The sequence below is a fragment of the Vigna umbellata genome, chromosome 5 (assembly GCF_029865625.1).
Source record: "Vigna umbellata cultivar VRB3 chromosome 5, Vumbellata_1.0, whole genome shotgun sequence".
Classification (NCBI taxonomy): domain Eukaryota; kingdom Viridiplantae; phylum Streptophyta; class Magnoliopsida; order Fabales; family Fabaceae; genus Vigna; species Vigna umbellata.
Window position 1 is genome coordinate 4,302,124 of NC_142169.1, and position 20,247 is coordinate 4,322,370.

General features: G+C 31.1%; 1 protein-coding gene and 1 pseudogene across 1 annotated transcript; both read left to right on the forward strand.

Moving 5' to 3' along the window:
* Positions 1-7,534: 7,534 nt before the first annotated feature.
* On the forward strand, positions 7,535-15,572 carry LOC148197552 (uncharacterized; annotated as a pseudogene).
* Positions 15,573-15,824: 252 nt separating this feature from the next.
* LOC124829469 (putative glucan endo-1,3-beta-glucosidase A6) lies at positions 15,825-18,701 on the forward strand. The gene is made up of 3 exons (XM_047302987.2): positions 15,825-16,778; positions 16,865-18,163; positions 18,377-18,701. The coding sequence occupies exons 1-3, from the start codon at positions 16,718-16,720 to the stop codon at positions 18,412-18,414; spliced, it is 1,398 nt and encodes a 465-aa protein (XP_047158943.1). The 5' UTR covers positions 15,825-16,717; the 3' UTR covers positions 18,415-18,701.
* The last annotated feature ends 1,546 nt before the right edge of the window (positions 18,702-20,247 follow it).

Genomic DNA, 20,247 nt, shown 5'->3' on the forward strand with positions numbered 1-20,247 from the left:
CCTCTTCACTGTAGTAACCCTTTGAGATCCTTCTCAAAGTACCAAGAACACCAAGTTCTTCTTCCTAACAACATGCACAGGGAAACAACAATCTTCTTGATTTCAAAACAAGTTCTGATCAGTGCAGAAGTGATAAGCCAATAAACGTTCAATGCTAGCCTTCAAGAATTCTTCAAAATCTTCAAAATCTTTGAATCTTGATTCTTGGAGCATTAGGCGCACCTGCAATCTCTTTCTAAACTATCTGATAACAGATATGAAAATTATCAAAATGATCAAAGTGTCAAAAATTGGTAATACAACGCGCAACATGTTAATTATATAGTTTTTCTCATATCAGACGCGCTTTAATCGATTACAAAAATAATGTAATCGGTTATGCTTTATCAGAGTTATATCAGGATTACATTACAACAAATTTAATTGAATATGCAAATAATGTAATCGATTGCAAGTTAACAGTAAGTCAAAATATTTAAAAATGTGACCGTTATTACAGTTATGATTTAACTTGAAAACATTTTTCAAAGAATACCACACTTAATTGATTACATAATCAGTGTAACCGGTTAAGTCCTACACTTAGACAATTTTAAAAACTTTTTCTTCTCAAAGCTCATAACTGCACATTTTCAAAAGGTGTTTGCAAAGACACGAGTTTGAATCGATTTTACAATTAATGTAATCAATTGAAACTTGTGTAGTTTGCCAAATTTTTAAGCATAAGCTATCTGATGAACTTAATTGATTACTAAACTAGTGTAATCGATTACTTCATTCATATTTGCTTTGTGCAAGTGGTTTTAACATATGAATACATGAGAATGCATACAATAGATGTAAACACATTTATGATCATAGTAAGTATACAAAACAATCAGTTTAGCAACACACGTATAAAAAACTGAACACATGGGAATTGGGATTAGCATTCACTTTGCTCCCCTATTAACAATCTCTTCCCTTTTTGATGATGCACAATCATGATGTACAATACAACCAGAAATTGTTCTATTAGTTATATTAAGTTATATCAAATTTCAAGTCAGATTTAAATTTCTAATATCTCTCCCCTTTGGGCATTAGCAAAAAAGGTATTTAGAAATAGAAATACAATATCATTAAGAGATACATCAACATGTAATGTTACAGATTTATATCAGAAGATGATGCCCCCCTATCATTATGAAGTAGCTCTAGTTTTCTTAAGTTCTCCCCCTATCATTTTGTAACAGAGCTAACAATAATGATTTTAACAGAGTATTAATTTCAAAATTAGTTTCAAGCAAGTATCAAATTTAAAAACATGTATCGGAGTAAAATAACTAGTCCTTGAAGCCAATGGATTTACGTAAGCAACATTCAAAATACTCAAGATTATTTAACAGAAGATATAATACAATGAGTATAATAATGCATGAACACATATATCATCCGAGTGAGTGGTTTAGAGTAAATGACTTATCAAATATAAAGTTCAAACCACATTTACTTGTTTTAATTGATTGCACTACTTTTGTAGTTGATTAAATTTTTCAGATCAACACATAGTCCATTTCAGATCAATGCAAAATCATGTAGACATATTTTGTTCAGTCATAGACTTGCATATCACACTCTTTTTGTTGATAGAGGGAACATAGGATTAGCTGGACCCACAATCTTTGTGATATATATTTTTGATGATGACAACACATAGTTAATAAAAACACATGTATACGTATTGTGTTATATGTGTTATATGCTTACTGTGAGATTTATACAAGCATAACTATGAACATATTGTGTTGATTGTTGCATACTACTGTGTTTGAAATGTGATTATATCTGTGTATGTATAATATGAGTTTTGAAATGAAAAACCACATGCACCAAGCATATATGCATGACTTAATCGATTACAATGATTGATTAATCAATTAAGGTCATCAGACAACCTAAGCTTTAGACCGTGGCAAAACAACAAGTTTTAAATTGATTACATTAGTGGTTAAATCGATTAAAACTCGTGTGTTTGCACAAATCTTTTTCAAGTGTGATGTGATGGATTTTGAAAAGAAAAGTTTTCAAAAATATGCTAAGTGTTAAAACTTAATCGATTATATGGATCTTGTATTCAATTAAGTTTGTTAAAGATTTGAAAATTGTTTCATTGCTTGACATAACTGTCACAACGGTCATATTTTTGAATATGTTGACCAAGCATTAATTGTAAATCGATTACATTAATTGAGCATTCCATTAATGACTTTGATTGCTGTTGATATGTTATAACTGTGAAATGAAACCGATTAGATTAATGGCATAATCGATTAAAATGCGTCTCATATTGACACATGATTTGAAATTATGTAAGATAATTGTGATTAACACTTTCATATCACTTTCATATTACAACTTTGAAGTTTTACATAAGAGAGAAACACTCCAAGAAACAAGAATTGTCGTGGTGTACAAGTCTTGAAGATTTCTTGAACAACAAGATTTATTGATTTGTAAAGTCTGATCGTTATGCACAATAGAGGTGCATACTGCTAGATAAGGAGCTCTTGCAAACACTTAGTGTTGCTGTTTCCCTATGGTGTATACCGGAAGAAGAACGTGGTTCTTCATTTTGAGGGGGATCTCAAAGGGTTGACTGCAGGAGAGGATTGTTCTTGCTGCTAGTCTGTTTGTATTTGCCTATATTAGATTAGTGAGTTAAAGAGGTGATTTACATTTTGACATTGTGGTCGCTGTAAAACCCTTGTTGTAAAAACTCAGATCTCTATAGTGCATTGGCTTCCAGTCTCGGGTTGAGTGGAAGGACACTGGACGTAGGCTGTGGCCGAACGAGTATAAAAATCAGAGTTTGAATTTTCTTCTCTCTATCTCTCTACATGTAATTGATTGCATATTATCTGTATTCGAATACGCATACTGTTACATTGCATATATTTTTACTTGCGATTCAAGAAAAGTTTAAAGACTTTCAGTTTTGCTAAAAAGATTTCAAAAGCGATCATTTTTATACATCACCAATTCACCCCCCTCTTAGTGTGAGAAATGAAGCACATCTTTTCTAACAATTGACACTAGAGCTGGTTTTCAAAAGATATTTGAAACAAAAATCGATTAACCTTTTTGTCTAATCGATTATTCGATCCTGTGATGGCTTCTGTTTCTCAAACAGTGAGGAAAAGTGAGTATGCGTTTGAATTTGTGCATGTTACTTGTAATGATAAACGTAATTCCATCACTAATGGTTTTTATGAGTCTCTTGAAGCAGGTTTATTACAAAACAGAAAAAATGGCATAGATGGACTAAAATCCATAGTTGAAAGAGTAAATTTGCAGGCAAAAAAATTTACTAGATTCCTCAACAAGAATAAAAGTGACGAGTATCAAAATGGTGATAAAAAGGAGATCAAGAAAGAGAATGTGCCAGGGAATGATCTTATCATGATGGCCAAGTTTGAAACTACTAAAGCGTTCCTAGAATAAGAAGCAAAGGATCCATGTGGTATCTAAATAGCGGGTGTTTAAGGCACATGATAGGAGATCCAACAAAATTCATAAGCATCTCTCACAGAACCACTGGTCATGTCACCTACGGTGATAATAACAAGGGTAAAATCATCGGTATTGGTAAAATTCAAATACCTTCTGCATATGAAATTGATAATGTACTACTTGTTGAAGGTTTGAAACATAATCTGCTGAGTATTAGTCAATTGTGTGACAAAGGTCTGAAAATAACGTTTGAACCAAACTACTGTCTGATAAGCATTAATTCTACAGATGAATTGTTATTAATAGGGAAGAGATACAACAACATATATATAATTGATTTTAGAAAAACATCATTCAAGTCTCTTGTATGTCTTATGTCTAAAGAAGATGATGCATGGTTATGACACAAAAGATTAGCTCATATTAATATGGGTCAATTAAACAAACTTGTGTTGAAAGATCTTGTTATTGGTTTTCCTAACATTCGTTTTGCTTCTGAAAGATTATGTGATGCCTACCAGAAAGGAAAACAAACAAGAATGTCTTTTAAAAATAATTGATTAATACAGACTAATTTCATTTTTCAAGTTTTGCAAAATCAGATAACTAATATAATTAATCTATATTGACAATTACCTTGTTTTCCTTTACATTTTATATATTCTCTTTCTTTAATGGAACACTTATTCTAAAAACATTATTAAGTGAGTGAAAGAGATTTGAACATATAAATATTGCACAAATCATTTTGGTTTAAGAAGATTAAAGATTGAATGATTTTTCTCTTGACTATAGATTTTAGTTGTAACACTTCAATCAAGTCATATCTCTTATATTTTGTTTTATATTTCCATTATGAATTGTAATTCACCTATATGGTGTAATGTCGGGTGATTGTGTGTAGCATCACCTATAGTTATATTTTTTGAAGGGTTTCTTCAATAATTTGTTTAGGTCTAGAATTTAGGATTATTTAACCATTCTTGTAATTTGAAATTTTGGATCTTTAGTAAAATTATTAACTCAAGTTGTTGTAAAAATTGGATGTAGATTAGTTAGAATTAAACTAGCATAAAAAAAATTATTTACCTTATTATTCGGTTGATTTAAATCTTTTTATCTATGATTGATTTGAACTTTAATAATGTATCTCACACCAATATAAGTGATTCACAAATTTTTCTTAAAAAAGATATCAATTTTTCTTAAAAACCAATTTACTCTCTTATGCCTCTTGGTTTGTATATTAGTTTTAACACTAGAGATCTATAATTTTTAAATAAAATAGAAATTTGGTATATGATAAAATCACTTAAGAGAATCACTTTTCTTTCATGTGAATCCACTAAAAATTGATGACTAAACCAATAGTAAACTAAGAGATAAAGGATTTTATAGTGTAAATCTAACCTATTTAAAACGGCAGGTGCCTTTTGACAAATAAGTGCTATAGGTGACCTATATTATGATATAGTTTTCACTCAAATATGTTCATTTTAGGAAGGGATAAAGAAAAGAATACAACCTTTGGTTCTTAACATATCTCTCTATTTTTCTTCTACATATCTCTCTATTTATCCTTCTTCCTTCCGTAGTTCAAAACCAAAGAAAAGCGATGACCATAACATCCAGGTAATTATAACATTTTATATTTTTAACCTTTACAATTTAGTTAAGTTTAGAATAGAAAAATAGGAATAAAGCACAATTTCATACTTATTTGAAATAGACAAAAAATAAATGTGTATGACTTTTCTTATACAATGTGAAAGAATATAATGAAACTTACACCCTGCTCTATTGTCATCTAAATGGGGTTGTTAATGTCTACCATTCATGAATGTTATTTTCTTTTAGCTATTTTTTGTGTAGACAAATCTTTAAGTTCAACTTCTAGGTTTTGGAACTACTTTTAAAACTTAATTAACTATTCACGATAAAAGAAAATTTATCCACAGTATAATCATAAAAAGAATTATTTATGATAATATTTTTATAAATTTAATAATACTTTTTATTTTAATTATTATTATATATAATTCTATCATTAATATGCATTACTACATAAGGAGGTACACTATTTCATATTATATTTTAATTAGACAAGTTTACTCTTTAACAAATATAAAATGATTTATTCACTTAAAAAAATTAAATAATTAAATAATTTTTACATAAATTTTTAATATTACTTTTACAAAATTAAATATATCATTTAAAATATATTTTTTAGTACTATTTTCAATTAATTATTCATAAAAATAATAAAAGTATAAAATTCATAAAGTTATATATATTTTAAAAATTATATTATTTTAGTGTAATAAAAATATCAATATATGGAAACAAGTGTATTTTACCAGCAAATTAATTAAGGGGACTATCTTCTTAATTACTTTTTTTTTAGACAAATTTTACCATTTTATCATTTAGATTTAATAATTGTCTTTTGAAATTTATTTAACTATAACAATAAAATTATAACAATTATTTACTTATGAAATATTTTTATAATTTATTTTAATAATTCATTTTGTATTTCTTTTATCATAATATAAAAAATAGACATATATATGAAGGTATATTTCTACTAGTATATATGACATCTTTTTGATAAAATAAATAGATTAGTTGAATAATATTCATAAAAATACTATATACGTACAACCATTTAATTCATAAAAATAGATTAGTACATAAGAAGTTTTGTTAAAGAAAATAAAGACTCAATTTAATCGAAGAAAAATTTAAAAACTAAAATAAATAAAAATCTTAAGAAAATTAAATTACTAATTAAATTTTTATTCTTTGATTTGAAGGGAGGATTATGGCATATCTTCAGCTACTAGTAGTAGATTGCACCACCAAAAGTTGTCCACTCGAGTGCCTTCATGAATATAAATGTGAGAATTTGTCATTACCTAAGCAAGCTTTACTACACATACATCTAAAAAGAAAATAATATCTTAACAACTTCAACTTCATTTATTTTACCAATCATCTGTTTATATTATTGTATTATTATAATATATTATTATGTGTATTAATTTTGTTTTATTATTTAAAAAGGACTACCGTAGTAGTAGTTACTTGACTGTAACAATTTTGGTATACTGTTCCACACAAACACAAAAGTGAATAAAGTTTTAATATTGAAATTGAAAAAGTACACATCTAATTTTTTTTTGGGTGAATTTCGAATAGGTATATATTGATGAATCGTTTGGATAGTTCTAAAAATACATTATAAATAAAAGTAGAAATACATTGAAAATTTTGTAATAAAATTATAGAAGTTGCTTTTATGTATTTTTATTTGCAACTCAAAAACATTATAGAAATATAAGCTTATAAATAAGGAAGAGCTGCAATTGCAATTGAATTTTGTGAAACGAAAAATATTCATCTTGAAGACTCACCCAACCTAAGAAGCTTTTCCTCGAAAGATATTCTTAAAAATTATTCTCAAAATATTATTATCCATTCTTAAATGATTATTCTTAGAAAATGTGGTGTTGAATCAACTCTCCAGAAGTGAAGAAGTTTGGTTTGGAGATAACAAAAGAATCACAGTTAAAATCTATACTAATAACAGAAAATGAAATGCAAATTGACTCTCATACCAAGGTTTCATATCTTTTTCAATTATCGTTAGTTCTCTCTCAACCATTATTTATTTTTTTTAACATATTTCATTAAGCAAATTTCTTCTATCAAAACTAAAATATTCACATTCTCGTTTTTTTACTTCAAATAATTATAAATTGCTAAACTTTTTTAAATATTTTCCCTTAAAACTCTTCAATCAAAACATTAAATTAAATTCCAAAATTCAAATTCTTCAAATATGAATTTTATACAAAATATATTTAGTCTGTGATGGTACTACAATATGATAACGAAGGGCAAAATATTAATGCAGGATGACAGATCATCAACAATGAGTACAATGTTAATAGTGACGAAGATATACGCAAGACGTTAGATAATCTTCAATATTCCCATTTCACTAACCTTGAGATTCTTCGAGCAAAAACCTGCAATGATTCGTTGGGGTATTATTTTCATTAAAGATGAAGACGAGGAAAGGAGAGAAAAACTCACATTTCGTGAATTGAAGGATATTTCTCTTGTAAATTTATCAATGCTCTTTATTGTCTTTCCTTCTACATCTGAATTTCCATCCCTACAAACATTAAATATAACAAATTGTTCTGCTTTGAGGTCTTTTGTTGAAGATTCCAGAGCTCTTACAGAATCATCTATGATAAATTATTTCTTCCCAAGTTGAGTAAGTTTCAATTACCAACTATTTATCAAGTGTGTTTTGCTTGAAAATCACATGTTTACCTCTTTTCATCATTTGATAGATAACTAGTATTTATTTTAATTATTTATTGTATTGATGATGGAGTGGAAGTATTAAATTTAGTAATATAAGTGAATGCCATGTTATTATGCAAAAACTATCCTATTTTCTTTATTCAGTTAAACAATATAGTTCCTTCCCCTTAGTTTGAAATTAATCTTAATCTATAACGTTAAATTACCACATGTTTCTTGCAGCTCTCAGTAGAAAAATTAAAGGAACTTCATATTATAAATATGGATGTAGAAAAGCTTTGGCACTCCAAATATCCATCTAAGTCATTTTGTGAACTTCAAGATCTAAGTTTGACCAACAATAACAAATTGTTGACTGCTATCTCCTCTAGCATGATTAGGAGATTTAAGAATTTGAGAAAATTAACTTTAGGCAAATGTGAATTATTGACAGTGGCATTTGATATCGAAGATAGCAATCTTGACCATAAAATTCATGAAATACTTCCTCAACTAAGGGTGCTAGCATTGATTGACTTAATCAAATTAAGTATGTTTGGAACAAGAAACCTCAAGTTTTATATTTTCTAAATTTGGTGTCAATTGTGGCAATCTTGGAAGTTTATTCTCACTTTCTTCGATCAAAAGTCTTAGAAAACTCAACATACTCAAATTGTGCAAATGTGATAAAATAGAAGAGATCATATCTAGTGATATATTTGAAGATAAAAATGTTTCTATCATTTTTCCTGAACTAGAATATCTTGTATTGGAGGATCTTTTGATGTTGGTAAGTTTCTACAGACAAAGTAAAATTTTATATTGGCCTAAGTTGAAGACAATAAGGGTATGTAATGTTCCAAAAATGGAATCATTTTCAAGAGGCATCCATGTCACACCATTTTTAAGATCAATTTATGTAACATATATTAAAAAACTCTGGTTTGGAAGCTTTAATAACACTATATCATATATGAACAATCCAGGTACCACTCGTTAATATTATGCATATATATTTAAATATTAATGTGTGTGTGTGTATATATATATATATATATATATATATATATATATATATATATATATATATATATATATATATATATATATATATATATATATCGTTTAATTTATGATGTAATTTTTTTTAGAAATATTTTAGAGTTTAATCAAAACAAAGAATTGTAATATGCTAAAGCTAAATTTACATGCTTATGAAAATATATGGTGACTAAGTTTTTCTTATTCAAGTTTTTTCTTTCTTAATTTGCAGGAAATTGATATTGTAGGGAAAAAATTGAAGTGTCATTGTCAAGGAATTGATGAAGCGTATCTCATGCTTTTCATCCTTTGCAATATAGTAGAATAGTGATAATGGTAAGTGATGTCAAGTTTAAGAAAATGGTAAGTGATGTCAAGTTTAAGAAAGTGTAGAATTTGGTAAACCCAATCCTAAGCTTCTCAAATCTAATTTCTCAAACAACTTATTACTTTAGGTTAAGACTATCAAAAGAAGCAAGAATAGGCTTAAGTGTTTAGATAATCAATTACACACTTCAGATAATTTATTAAAACAGAAACAAAAACATAACAGATTACATAAATATCATAATCAATTATACTGCGACAGGATTTGAAAATCCTATATATATATATATATATATGTGACTTGAAACCTGTTTCAATAACGTTACAATTTTCAAATACTAACATTCTCATTGAGCTTTGATTACAGGTGGTCTTAAGGAACATTCTTGGAGAATCTACACTTCATTGGTTGATTACCCATCAAAATTCATTCAAGACTTTATGCTAAAGTGTTTCTAATTCAATCTGTACTTGAGGAGTGGGTTAGAGATCAGGTTCTTCATAAACAATATGTGTATTGTATACCTATGTGGGTTTGTCAGGGGTTAAGGGCTGTGATTGCTCTTGGTTTGTAAGAGATTGAGGTTGTTCATCTCTTGTGTTGCTATATTGATTTTGAGTGGTGGGAGGAGTGCATTGAGAGGTTTATCTCTGTATTCTTGTATACTTAATCCATTATAGTGGATTCCCTTCAACTAAGGTTATTGAAGGAGGACTGGATGTAGGCTTGTGATAGCCGAACCAATATAGATTGTTTGTATTGATCTTTCTCTACTCTTTCTCTACTTGTTGATTCATTACTATTTGTTTACTAATTTCAAGAAAATCAAGAACTCATAAAGATTTCAAAAATATCATTAAAAAAGGGTTAATCCAATTCACCCCTCTCTTGGCTTGAGATATAAGGCCTTTGTTTTCTTACAGATTGTTTATTCAAGGTTCACCAAAGGGGACTTCCACGATTGTTGCTAGGACAAAGGGAAGTTGTCCTCTTCTCGAAGAATTAGGGGATGGTGTTGATGTCCCTGTAGATTGGGAATTGTATGTTGATGATCCCCCGACATTTGGTGGCCTTAGGTAAATCTTATTCCTATCGTATAATTTTTCTTTATATTTTGTTTATTGTCATGTCATCTATTTTTTGTCTTAGGTAAAATATATAATTTGGGAATGACCATCCACCATGAGACTATTAAAGATGATATGTTGCGAGTGGTGATTGTAGATGTTAAAGATTTTTCTGCTCGTATTCATATGCTCAATGAAGAGGTTAAAATAGTTGGACAAGCCTGAGGGAATTTTATCATTTGGCCAGCCAGATTGGCAAAGCCAATTTTAGTAAGTATTGTTATTCATACTTGCTTTAGTTATGTATGCATTTGTTGTATTTTGATAGATATATTATTGTACTAATTTTATTTAAATTTAGGAGGGTTCTAAGAAGACGAACATTGTTACACCTCCACAACCACAATTGTCTCCTCTCCAATAACTTGGTGCAATGATAGTGACAATAGGGGAATAAAACTATCAAATTAGACATGTTTCCTAAACTTACAGGCAAGACTAGTACCACCACTTTTTTTGTATATCATGTTAAAGATTTTTCTGCTCATATTCATTACTTAATGAGGAGGTTGAAATAGTGGCACAAGCCCGAGGGAATTTTATTGTTTGGCCAGCCAGATTGGCAAAGCCAATTTTAATAAGTATTGTTATTGATACATGCTTTCATTATGTATGAATTTGTTGTATTTTGATAGATATATTATTGTACTAATTTTATTTAAATTTAGGAGGGTTCTAAGAAGACAAACATTGTTACACTTCCACAACCACAATTGTCTCCTCTCCAACAACTCGGTGCAGTGGTAGTGACAATGGGGAATAAAACTATCAAGTTAGATATGCTTCCTAAAATCACATGCAAGACTGATACCACCACTTTTTTTTGTATGTCATAAGGATATTTGCGAAATTGTGATTAGTAATGATCTTTTGTTTGCAACAGTTCTACAAGTTTGAAATTTGTAAGTAAGGCTTATCTAACCATAAAAATAGTAAAATATTGCATTCCATAATTTATTCTAACATTATTTCTTGATATTGAAGGTATTTGCATCAATATTTGTTGGCGAATCTCAAGTGGGTCCTCGTTTTTTCAACTGTCAAAATTAGGTCCATATACTTGTAAAATTAAGCCAATTAAGTCATGTTCGTTAAGTTTCCACAAACGACATTAAAATGTGATGACGTGGTGCACCCTGATGTAAGAGTGTTTTATTATGTGGAAATTTTTTTAAAATTAAGAGTTTTTGAGGTGGCAAAATTTATTCCTCCAACCATTCATCGCCCTTTAGCCTGCATAATCACCACCCCTGACACGTCAGCATCATCTCCTACCTCAAAAACCCTAATTTCCCTTTAGACAGAAACCCTAGTCGCCACTGCCGAACCGCCACCGTCGCAAGACCGTCATCCACCAGGAGCACGACGCCGTCGCGATCGCCTTCTTCGTGCCTTCAACATGCAAAAGGAAATACACAAAATGCAAACGCAATCTGCATCCAAAACATAATCCAAGCACAAGAACCCTAGTAAGCCGTCATCACAGCTGCGATTCGCGCCCTCCATCGCGAACATCATCGTCCTTCAGCTTGATTTGAGACTTGCAAGGAGAGCCAGAAACAGAAACGCAAGTCTCGCATCCTCCATTGACGAACAACCGTGTGCACATCACCCTAACGCTTTCTCTCTCTCTCTCTTCCATCGATCTATGATTCCAATTTCTCACTAATCCCAATAAGTTTTCTTCCACCCATTTTTATACTGCATATTGAAAGGGAAGATGCAAAGTTTCTACATTGCGTGGCGTTTCTTCCACACATCAAATTCATCCTCAATTTCTTTTATATACCAAAACCCTAAACCCACTTTGGGGTTTTTACGGTGCTGAACAGAATAGTGATAAAGAGAGGAGTCCCAATCAGTTTTCTTCCATCATTTTTATACTGCATATTGAAAGTGAAGATGCAAAGTTTCTGCATTGTGTGGCGTTTCTTCCACCCATCAAGTTCATCCTCAATTTCTTTCATACACCAAAACCCTAAACCCACTTTGGGGTTTTTACGGTGCTGAACAAAACAGTGATAAAGAGAGGAGTGGTGGTGAACATTAGGGTTCACCATTTTTGGGTTTTTACGGTGCTGGTTGGCAAAGAGAAGTTGATCACGACTAATGAGGTTAACGGAGGATGAGATGTTCTCTAGGTGAGGATAAATGAAGCTAGTATTTTTTTGAATGTTGCTTATATTTTTTTTTAATTTACTAAATTCCATGTCATAATTTAATTATTTCCATGTAATAAAATATCTACCTCAGCATATTCACTATCATCACATTTTAACACCGTCTGTGAAAACTTAACGAATAGGGCTTAATTAGCTTAATTTTTCAAATATTTGGACCTAATTGAGACATTTTACAAGTATATGGACCTAATTTTGACAGTTGAAAAAATGAGGACCTACTTGAGATTCTCCAACAAACATGAGAACGATCTGAGGGTTTAAACCTATGAATTTCTTGACCCTATTATCATCCAAAGCGTAGGAAATAAATCGAAGGAGGTGCAAAAAAATTGATAGAGATATTTGAAAAAGTTGGCAAAGAGGTGTATTTAGCACCTTACTTGCATAAGTAAGTACACAATTTTTGAGTTATAGATTAATTAATATTATTCCAACTTATAAGGGTCACTGGCAGTTGCTAGTCATTATTCCTAATGGTCCTGTTGTGTTCCTTGCATAAAAAAGCTAAAACATTGTTCATCAAAAATATATTAAATGTGTAAGTTTTCTTTTCTATTTTGTTTCCTTCCAATATGATTAATATGATTTAATGAATGTCTACTTTTTGTAGGTTTTTGGAAGCTCATTCAAGGTTGCAAGGTGTTCAATCTGTATCTGGGAAGAAGATGCAAATAATTGCACCTAACATAATTTATATTTCTAACTAAAATTTAAGTTCTAATATAAAACATGTTGTAATCATTTGTATTTAATTAGCAGTGTCGACGTCAATTGGAGACCTATGAGTATGGGTATTACGTTATGAAAAACATGCACACGATTATATGTACACACATTACTGACTCATGAAATAAGGTAATAAAAAACTGACTAAATACTTATATAATTGTTAATTACAATATTGTTTAATTTCATTATGTTTTTTGTAGATATTTAATGATTCATCCCCATTGGAAGGTAAAGAGATGGAAGAAATTAAAAGTAAGTGGGCTTATTTTCTTTTGAGTATTAGTGATAACTTGTAGTAATATCTTGACTATTATAATATTTTACAATTGGAGAATATTTGTAACCGTTGTAAAGGTTGTAGGTAGGTTTATGTATATACAGTGTAATGTTTTAAATATTGTTGGACAATTTAATGTATGAATTAATTTGCTTGGATTATTTGGTTTGGTGAATTTTTTGGCATATGTATGTAAATTGAATGGTAAGGAAAATGGTAAAACGAGAAGAATTTGTAAAAAAAAATCTAACTTAATGTGACATAGTTTACATTGCTTATCATAGTAAGTATAAATGACCACTTACTATGACAAGTCTTCAAATACCTGTCATAATAAGTTACACTTACTAAGATAGGTGATCGAAAATGTGCTATAATAGATTGATTAACCATGATTGGTGATAAAATATATGTCATATAAATTGAATTTATTATGACAACTAATAAAAAATACATCAAAATAAGTTGGACTTACTGTGACAGGTAATAAAAAATACATTATAATAAGTTGAACTTATTATGACATGTGATTGAAAGAACGTCAAAATAAGTTACTATGATAGATTTTCGAAAATTTGTCATAATAAATCCAACTTGACGATCACTCGTTATGCTATCATAATAAGTCTGACTTATTATGAAAAAGGTTTTTTCACCATGTCATAAAAAACATTGATTTTCTATGACTCCTAAAACTATAACGTTAAAATATTTGTTATAGAAAATTCATTTTACCTATCACAAAAAGATTTGTGTGCATTAATGAATATTTTTAAAATATGTTATTAAAGAAATATATGTACTTTTATCGATTAAAATATGATTATGTTAAGAAGTGGACTTTAAACCTAATACAACTGTATAAAATCGATTATAAATTAGTCTTATCTCTAGTCGATGTGGGACGAGGTATATACATAATCTCGAGTGTGAGACAAACATTAATGGGTGATCCGATAATGGCCCGATAGCGAGTGGAACAACATGCCCAACAAACAACAAATATCGCTAGGATAGACGGTAACCATAACTCTGATACCATGTTAAAAAGTGGACTTTAAACTAACTCAACTCTACAAAACCGATTATAACGAGTGTGAGACTATACATTAATGGGTGATCCAATAACGGCCCGATAGCGGGTTGAACAACATGTCCAACAAACAACAAATATCGCTAGGATAGACTATAACCATAACTCTGATACCATGTTAAAAGGTAGACTTTAAACCTAACTCAACTCTACAAAATCAATTATAAATTAATCTTATCTCTAGTCGATGTGGGACGAGGTAAATACATCATCTCGAACGTGATACTAGACATTAATGGGTGATCCAATAACAGCCCGATAACAGGTGGAATACCATGTTAAGAAATGAACTTTAAGCTTAACTCAACCCCACAAAACTGACTTATAAATTGAGGTTTGCACCCCTTATATATTATAAATTAATCTTATCTCTAGTCGATGTGAGACTTCCAACATATTCCAAAAGGAATTATATATAAATGACAAGATCCACCTTTTACCCGCACAACTTTTAATTTTTAAAAAAATAAGTGTTACATAAAACGTGTAACCTATGACTACGCTTAAAATGTTATAATCTAAGGGGTCTTTAATGTCGACTTAGTGAGAGTACCACTTCTTCTCCATTCTTCTCAATGTGTTGATATGAGTAACGGATATGCAAGTATCACTATAACATCATCAAATGTTACAAGATATTATAAAAAATTTCATTCGTGATAAATTCCTTACTTGATTTCTTCAATAGGATCATGCTAACAGAGACCAAAATCAGGGCCATGCCAACAGAGATCATGAATAAGTAGGAGAAAAAATTCTCTAGACAAGTAGAAGAAACCGCTAATAACCACTAAGTTCAGATGACTTTCCTAAACACTTTTTGCAACGGAATATAGCTGAACCAAAAGATGGCCAGAAGACCCTTAAGTCACCTTTGGACCTATTGCTAAAGCTAACAGTTTCTAGGAAGGTTAGTGAGTTGCTACACACTCATTACATAGCTTGAGAAGAACATCTCCTCACGATTTTAAGTTGTTGATGCTGCTTAAAATTTCCTTAAATTTTATTGAAGGATCAAAATTACACAATTTATAGTAACAAACTAAAAATGTAATTAAAACTTGTATCATAACCAAAAATAATATAATTCTCCCTTATATACCTTATTTCAGATATTTGGATGTGTAAAAATAAAAGAGAAATTATAGAAAAACAGAGTTCTAACCTTCATTGTAGCATTGTCGGTGTCTGTAGTCCATGGTAAAGGAAAGGAAAAAGCATTATCTGTCTGTTGGGCATCAATGGCTTTTTAGTTATCTTTTCACACCAACAACTTTTTGCTTTTTTTTCTTTTTTTTTTCTCCAAGTGTAGTAATAAAAATGGTTTTAAGTACATTAATTAAAAACATTTTTAGTATGCATTATTATTAGTTCAATTATGTTATTATAAATTTAAACATATTATTGTGATGTAATTTTTACTTTTAATTTTTCATTTATAGATATTATAACACTGTTTTAACCAATGGTTGTACTCACACAAGATACTGCTTTATCACTCAAACGGCTAGCTTCTCTTTCTGGCACATGTACGTACTCTGAGACGTTTATTCAGACTCACTATCACCCACTTTTCCTCTTCTTCCTAGAAACATCAGCTCACCCATAAATAAATCAACAATTAAGAGAAACATACGATCATTCTCTCTATCCAATGCTAAACAACAACATGGTCCCCACTCTTTTCACTAGATTCTCCATAGTAATTATGTAAATCACAATTCTATTATTAACATAATAGCACTTTTGCAGAGAGAAATAGTAAGTGAGAAAAAGATAATTATTCCCCCATTTTCATATAGTGGTTGCAATTCTTCAACCTATTAATGATCCCTGTCTCCTTTCTTAAACCCCATACCAAAGCTAGTCTTCCCACACAATTTCACCAATTTCAAGCATTCATTCCATCTATTATATCCTCTCTGTGCAATACAGCTTCCATTTTACCTTCCCCAGAAAAACCTTTGGCTTCTTCCCTCACCAACAAACAACATTGTTTCTTTTGTGGTTATTTTAGCTTCTTCAGACTCTCACACGCGTCGTTCCAGGTGGAGAGAAGCACACAACACAAAATATAAGTCTCCTTTTTCCAAACCCTGAAAGAGAACCATAGCCAAAACAAAAATGGCTATGCTTCTTCTCATTCCACTGTTACTATCTTCCATTTCACTGTTCACCATTTCAAGTAAGCAACCCCAATATTTCTGCTTCCTTTGCATACACGATCTTCTTTCAAAATGCAATCTTTCTGATTTTTATTTTTCTTCACAGCTGCAACGTTCTCCCCCCAACCCGGAATATGCTACGGCCAGCTCGGCGACAACCTCCCGCCGCCGCGAGAATCAGTCTCCCTCCTAACATCCCTTCACGCCAAGCGCGTGAAGCTCTACGACGCCAACCAAACGATCCTCCACGCGCTTCGGCACACTCGCCTCCAAGTCTCCGTCATGGTGCCCAACGAGCTCATCTCCAACATCTCCTCCAACCAAACCCTCGCCGACAAATGGGTGTCGTCGAACGTCGCAGCCTTCCTCCCCAAGACCCGCATCCGTTACATCCTCGTCGGGAACGAAATCATCAGCAGCACCACCAACGGCACGTGGCGCCACCTCGTCCCCGCCATGCGCCGCATCAAACACGCCCTCAAATCCCTCGGGATCCGCAAAGTGAAGGTCGGAACCTCCTCCGCCATGGACGTGCTCCAAACCTCTTTTCCTCCCTCAAACGGTTCGTTTCGTGAAGACATAGCTCTTCCCATCATGAAACCCATGTTGAAGTTCCTCAACCAAACCAAATCCTTTTTCTTCTTAGATGTTTACCCTTTCTTCGCGTGGTCCTCTGATCCGGTTAATATAAACCTCGATTACGCGCTATTTGAATCCAAGAATCTTACGGTGACGGATCCGGGTTCGGGTTTGGTTTACACCAACCTTTTCGACCAGATGGTAGACGCGGTTTATTTCGCAATGGAAAAACTTGGCTTTCCGGGCATTCGGATCTTTGTAGCGGAAACGGGTTGGCCCAATGGCGGGGACCTTGACCAGATTGGAGCTAATGTTTACAACGCTGCCACTTACAACCGAAATTTCATAAAAAAGGTTACGAGAAAACCGCGGGTCGGGACTCCGGCTCGACCGGGTTCGCTTCTTCCGTCTTTTTTGTTCGCTCTGTTTAATGAAAACCAGAAATCGGGTCCGGGCACGGAGCGCCACTTCGGGTTGCTGCACCCAAACGGGTCCAGGGTTTTCGATATTGATTTGTCGGGACGGACGCCGGAGTCTGACTTTCGGCCGCTTCCGGCGCCGGAGAACAACGAGAAGTTTAAGGGGAAAATATGGTGCGTGGTGGCGCCCCGGGATAACGCGACGGCGGTGGGGGAGGCGCTCTCGTACGCGTGCTCGCAGGGGAATGGGACGTGCGACCCAATCCAACCCAGAGGGAAGTGCTTTAAACCCGATTCGGTTTTCTGGCATGCGAGCTACGCGTTTAGTGCTTATTGGGCGCAGTTTAAGAAGGTTGGTGCAACTTGTTACTTCAATGGCCTTGCCACACAAACAGCAAAGGATCCAAGTAAGTTAAAAATCAATTTCCCAATTTTCGACATAATGATAATCTTTGTTTCTTTTCATTATTTGATTTCTAATTAATTTTAGCACCATGAGAATAAAATAGTGCTCTGGGGTAATTGGTTTTGTCAAGTAAATGTGATTTTTTTTTAATTTAAATCAGGTTTTGATGATTTTTCTTCACGCTAATTCATTTTCTTATGATGAGTTATTGTAGGTTATGGATCTTGCAAGTTCCCAAGTGTGACACTTTGAAGGAGGAGAAAACAAACAAATAACGCAAATGGGGTTTTCATGACTCAATCATACAATGATTTATTTGTTTTGACACCTTTTTTGTTGCTTTCATTTCATGAATGCGTGTTCCTCCTATATGAGGAGGAACTTACATTGGTGAATGATTTTGAATGGATGGTTGGATAAACCATTTTATGTAACACTGTTATCATTCCCACAATGGATGGACATTATTTGTAGTCATGCTCCCATAGTAAGGTTCAGTGTTTCTATTTCTTTGCTCAACAATCATTCATTTTATGTAATAGTTCTATGCCAAAATTGGGTATTCATTATATGACATCATTCTTTGCAAGAACTATAAAAAAAGTCCTGAAGAAAGTGCAATATTTCTATTGGTTAGTACTTTAATAATTTTATGTCATAGTAATTTGAAACATTATTTTTATGGGGATGATTTGAAATATATTGTCTTTTTTTGGTTTATTAGTAACGGCTCCAAAACAGCCCTACAAGGTAGGTCCATTAGTAAAGGTAACGATGCTCTTCTTTTGTGGGGTATTTGTTTATGTTGTTTTGGATATAAGCTATTAATTTGTTTTTATACAATATAAATTTAATCAATTCAGTTATTAAATTTTATTAGATTGATTCTACAAAATCTCAGAATATTTTCAAACTATTTAGAGGTTGCGTATATTATTTAATTTTATTGTTTAGTTTTTTGTATGATATCTAAGTATCTAAATATTTGTTATTGAACCGCATATTGATAAAATAAATTAAGTTGGTGAAGTTTGAGGCAAAATAGGTTGTGGTGCTATGTTTATAACAATATAACAAATCAAATCAGCACGTCTTTTTGAATATTATGTTTATGTTTATGGGGATATTGTGTACGTATGACACGATTTTAATGTAACCAAATTATTACTGTATGTCATGATTTAAGACTTTTAGTGAAGTCATATTGGACTAACAAATTAATTATGATTTTTATATAATTAAAATTGTCGTGTGATTGGATTATTCTTAATTTTAATTTTTGTTATTTTCTTTTATTAAGGTTTATTAAACTTGTTATAACTTCAATTTGATTGGAGCTTAAGCTAGAATTGTGTATTGACAGCGCGACTTGAATATTGTTTGATTAAAATTGAAGTTGTACTTGAAATTTTGTATTTTTTTTATTTTTTTATTATAATTTGTTATATCATTTGCGATTTTATTTAAAAAATTATTGTATTTTATTTTTTATTTTGTATATAAAAATATTATAACATATGAAGTGATTTAATGAAAAGTAAATTATATGAAGTGATTTAATGAAAAGTAAATTATAAGAAAAGTAACACATACTAGTTGATATTTAAAAAATTAATTAATATTTTGGTTTCTGTACATTTTAGTTACTATATTTTTTTTAAATTCAATTTTTTTAATTAAAATCAATGCAATTTTTATGTTAAATTAATATTAACATTTGAAAGTGATTCCATATCAATATAATAAAAGAGTTACTAATTATTTTTATTACCACATGTAAGTTCAAATCTTCATCTTTCTCTTCAACTTTTTTTTACGCACAATCTCACCAAGATTGTTTATTTTTTATTCAAGATATTTTTTAGGATACGTAGAGGAAAATCTTGACAAAAGAAGAGTCACATTATTTCTATGTAAGAAAAATATAAAAAAATATATGGACTCGAGTAAAAAATTATAATAAAGACGAATTATTAATTAAATCTTTTATTTGACTCACACTTATGATTATCTTCTAAACGGTATTAATACTAATTTAACGGAAGGAATCAAATTAATACTAATTACCAAAAATTGGATTCAATT

Excerpts from the sequence above, each read along its gene's own strand:
- LOC124829469 (XM_047302987.2), top strand. The coding sequence starts at position 16,718 with ATGGCTATGCTTCTTCTCATTCCACTGTTACTATCTTCCATTTCACTG. Across the intron at positions 16,779-16,864 it reads TTCACTGTTCACCATTTCAA|CTGCAACGTTCTCCCCCCAA; the intron begins GTAAGCAACCCC and ends TTTTCTTCACAG. Across the intron at positions 18,164-18,376 it reads ACAAACAGCAAAGGATCCAA|GTTATGGATCTTGCAAGTTC; the intron begins GTAAGTTAAAAA and ends GAGTTATTGTAG.